At 30.9% G+C, this 4432-nt stretch overlaps 1 protein-coding gene across 1 annotated transcript; it reads right to left on the reverse strand.

Moving 5' to 3' along the window:
- Positions 1 to 1526: 1526 nt before the first annotated feature.
- On the reverse strand, positions 1527 to 3932 carry SABATH1 (salicylic acid methyl transferase-like protein). Its single transcript, NM_001250176.1, is given in 4 exon segments — positions 1527 to 1868; positions 2804 to 3076; positions 3321 to 3725; positions 3858 to 3932. Coding segments are annotated over 4 exon segments (1095 nt in total).
- Positions 3933 to 4432: the final 500 nt, after the last annotated feature.

A 4432-nucleotide genomic window follows, 5' to 3' on the forward strand; every position in this document is an offset into this window, starting at 1 on the left:
ATTTGTTAGTGCTACATTAATTACTTTTAATGTTCACTATTATCACATTAACAAATGAAAGAACAACTAATTGCGAAACCAAATGTTTTTTTAATAATTGTGTGATAAATATTCCTTCTATTTTTTTCATTACAAGTAATTTTAACTAATTCTCAAATTTTAAAATTGTTGCTAAAAATGGTTAGTCTTAAATTTATAAAAAAAAATTATACTAATAACTTTTCAAATTACCCTTATTTAAAAATACAAGGTTTAATTATTCATTTAGTGATTAGAGTTTTCAAATTTATACATTTTAGTCCGTATAGTTAATAAATGAATTTTTTAGTTTCTAAGTTTTATATTTTAATTCCAAAAAAGTTCCATTAAAATATTTTAACTAATAAAGTTAAAAAAAAATTAAAAGTAGAAACCTTTTGACAATTAAAATATAAATTTCAGATAAACTTATTAAATTTGAGAAACTAATTTTTTTTTTACTTATTAATTATACGAACTAAAAGGAATAAATTTAAAAGCTGCAAAAATTATATGAATAATTAAACCAAAATACAATAAATTATTAATTTTTCACTCACTTTAACTATCTTTTTAATGTCATTAATTTTTATATATTAGAAACTGTTGAGATGATTCACTGTTATTAATTAGAAAAGTGGGAAAACATATAGGAAATTGTAGAGTAATTAAATATGATGTAACTATAGATTAAGAGTGGATTTGAAAAAACATATAGATTTATAAATTGACTTTATATAAAAGAACAACAAAACTTACAAAGAGGAATAATTATTTACTCACTTACATAATCTTATTATTCAATATTCTAAAATTAAGTTATATAAATGACTAGTTTTTTTGGAAGAGAGATCGGTTTGCACATCTTCTTACACATTTTTTTTACTTATATTAAAATATGTTTTATATTTATCTAAACATTCAATATTATAATAATGTACTGTCTAGTTATATTGTTTATGTAGAATCTAATAACAAGAATAAAATCAAACTATTATTATTTTAATATACTTTTAAATGTATGTATACTATATTAATCTTAATAACGTATATGAATGAAATTAAAAAGAAACATTCAGCAAAAAATATGAATGAAGTATTAAATAGTTTTAGTTTAATGTGTTATATATATATTAAGATTTTTTTGTGCAACGTTAAGACAGATTCAAGAAAAGAATTGTAAAATAGTATAAAACTGTTTTCTTCCACAAATTTTGGAGGTTGGTCCCAAATAGATTGATTCTGCAAACTTACATCATAAATATTAGTATATTTTAAAATCTTCAAATATATGATTAAATACACCATACAGGAAGAGTATACATACACACATGAAGGAAATAAACTGAAACACCAACACTTGACATTAGACTGATCATGATGATTACAGTGATGGGCAGTAAATGACTGCAATTTAAACACGTCTCAATACTGCAAACCAAAATAATTAATAACATTAATATATAATTAATATTTTTGTACAATAATAATAATAATCATAGCTAGTATCATATTTTTCTGAGAACCAGAACAAAAGAGATTGGTCTAATATCCTCCTTAGCCATTTCTTCATCTACCAATCTCGCATAATTCTCAAACAAACTTTCCAAGATCCCTTCTCCAAAGTGGTGTGAGATCATTGATTCTTGAATGGCCCTAACTGCCACAGCAACCTGTGTGCCATAGCTCTCACTACTTTCTTGCTCATTATTACTCTTGTCCATCTCAAACATCTCTAGCCTCTCCATCTTCAATGACCCTTCTTTCCTCACCTCTTCTTCTATCTCTTCCCTTGATGGTGCATAGAAATGTGCATCATATGAATCAAACTTCTCTTGCTCTATTTCTCCCTAAAAGACAAAACAAAACCAAGAATGAAGAAAAAGAAAAAGAAGAAGGAGGCTAAGAAAAGGTGACAAAAGAATTAATTCATAGTTATCCATACAGCTTTTAGGAGTACCAGGTCTGAATTTGAAGCAGAAAAGAAAGAGTAAAGGTGCATTCATAGTTATCCATTTAGTCTTGTTTTGTCAAAAGCAAAATCCTTGATTGTGTACCTCCAAAAAACATAAATCCTATATATTATCCTAGGTGTATATAGAGTTAATAATATACATAATTTGATTCTTAAAATCGACAATTTATGTTGCTTTTATATTTAAAAGTATATCTTTATGTATGGGTCAAAGTAGTAATTTGTTTACTGAATTATCTTATTAGGTTGGTAGCTCATAAACAATTCTATCTTGCAGGATTAATTCGTATAAAAATGAAATAACACAGATTACCACTTTCAAGACTGAACATCAACTTCAGTTTTATACTATATTCCATGGACTTTTAACTTTCTTCTTCTTTAATTAACATCAAAATGACACGAGAGCTTCGATTAAATTAAGAAACTGACAACTTGATAATGCGAGTTCACCAATAAAAATCCAACCAAAATCCTTACATTGATTTTAATGTCAAGCTAGCTAACTCTGATTAGCTGAAGTTAAGTATTTATTACAAAATATAATAATCAAGAAATGATTGAAAGATCATGTCAATTGTCAAAGACGCTGCTAAAATTAGCAAGGGTAAACATTACAGAACTTCCACATAAGTAGTATCTAAATCATTTTTCACCTATAGAAACTGTAGTCTTGTTCCAGTAATTAAGAAGGAAGTTACATATTTTCAATTTTATCTTGTCCTTGTAAATATGTTGAATTTCAACTTGTCAGTTATAACACAACAACAATAATGATAATGGTGATGGTGTGTCCTCTAATAAGTGTACCTGTGAGACTAGAATAGCAAATGAACGGGAAAGAATCTCCCAGAAGAAAGAGTTGCCTCTGTCAACATGTTCTGGGCCCCTTCTCCCCAAAAATATCAGCACCATTCTTCCACCTACTACTAGTTCTTCTGACCTTGACCTAAGGAATAAGGAAAAATCTTCCTGGAATTGGTGATAGTATGCTTGAGACACCACTTCAGGGCTTGATTCACAAATGTAAACACACCCTTTGTTCAAAGGCCTTTTGTGCTCATCATAGAGTGCTGGAGGAACCTGCATGACACAAACCACCAGTAAACTACACCTAAACTTGTTTCTAGACACAACTCTGATATATGGACACCCCAACAGTGCAGGTATCTCTTTTTTCTCATCTCACCATATCACTTATTATGTTATCAGACACTAGTACTTGGTACTACTAGTGTCTAGAAAACATTATTCTTCTTCTAGATAAGGCTAAAACAGGAGGAAGATGATGATGAGCATGACAAGAAAGGGGGAAAGTGTGTTATACCCTTGAAAGCCAGTGAAGACTGTAGGAGGAGTGGACAAAGTGCAAGTAACTGTTTGGGAACAGTCTTCCATAAAATGAGCCAGGGTAGCCTCCCATGAAAATGGAAGGGAACCCATTTTTCCTGTCTTGCCTAAGCAAATTTTGGAACTCTGGGATGGCCTTGAAGATTGAATTGAAGTCATTTGTTGGAAGATCATTGAAGTACACCCTGAACTCTGTGGAGTGGTGCATGATCCTGTGGCTTATGCCTTGGATGGCCTGAAAGATATCTTTGATGATTGATAGGGTGTTTGGTCCAGAGGAGCAGCCCAAATCAGCAATGCCTATGCTCTTTGGAGTGGTTGCAAGGTAGAGCTCCTCAACTGTTTGTATGATTATGTGCTTCACTTTATCAGATTCCTTCTTCTGTTGGAATAATAAGATTAAAGCAGGTATATAAGCATATCACAAAGAATTGTAGACCAGAACAAGAAAATGATGGGGGAAGATATGGTAGATTGAGAAAGAATGAATGAAAGAAAGAAAGAGAGAGAGAACCTGTAGTGAGGAATTCTTGGCATAGCTAGTTTTGCCAACTCCTCCAGTCATGTGGAAGGCTTTCTCTACATCCATTTTTTTTTCTCAGCTGGATTAGGCTTTTCTAGCTTGTTAGTGAAGTTGTGGCCATCTTTTAAAGGGAGATTTCAATGATGTGGCCATTTACTTTTCTTTTCTTTTCTTTTTTCCTTTTAATTTTTGTTTTGCCCCTATCTCTTCCAAAAATATGGCACATTAATAGTCATGGGAGTTCAGAATTAACCACCTTTAGAGTGTCACTCCTCACAAAACTCACCTCACAAGTGACAATAATTGTTGCTGTTGATGATGCTCCTTGAGAAACAAGCCTAACCAAACAATGTGGTCTAAGGGAGAATTAACTTAACTTATATTAAATCCTTGTGAAATGAATTTGATTAAATTTAAAGTCCAAAAATCTTGTCTATGGGAGAGTACTCAGAGAGCAGGACTTGATGTGTATTTGGTGATTGATCCCCATCTCCTTACCTAGCTTAAAGGGCTTAACGTATGAGGGGTTTTGCTTTTTTTCTTTGTTGACACTAATGATTCAAGCT

Source organism: Glycine max, chromosome 1, assembly GCF_000004515.6.
Source record: "Glycine max cultivar Williams 82 chromosome 1, Glycine_max_v4.0, whole genome shotgun sequence".
NCBI lineage: Eukaryota > Viridiplantae > Streptophyta > Magnoliopsida > Fabales > Fabaceae > Glycine > Glycine max.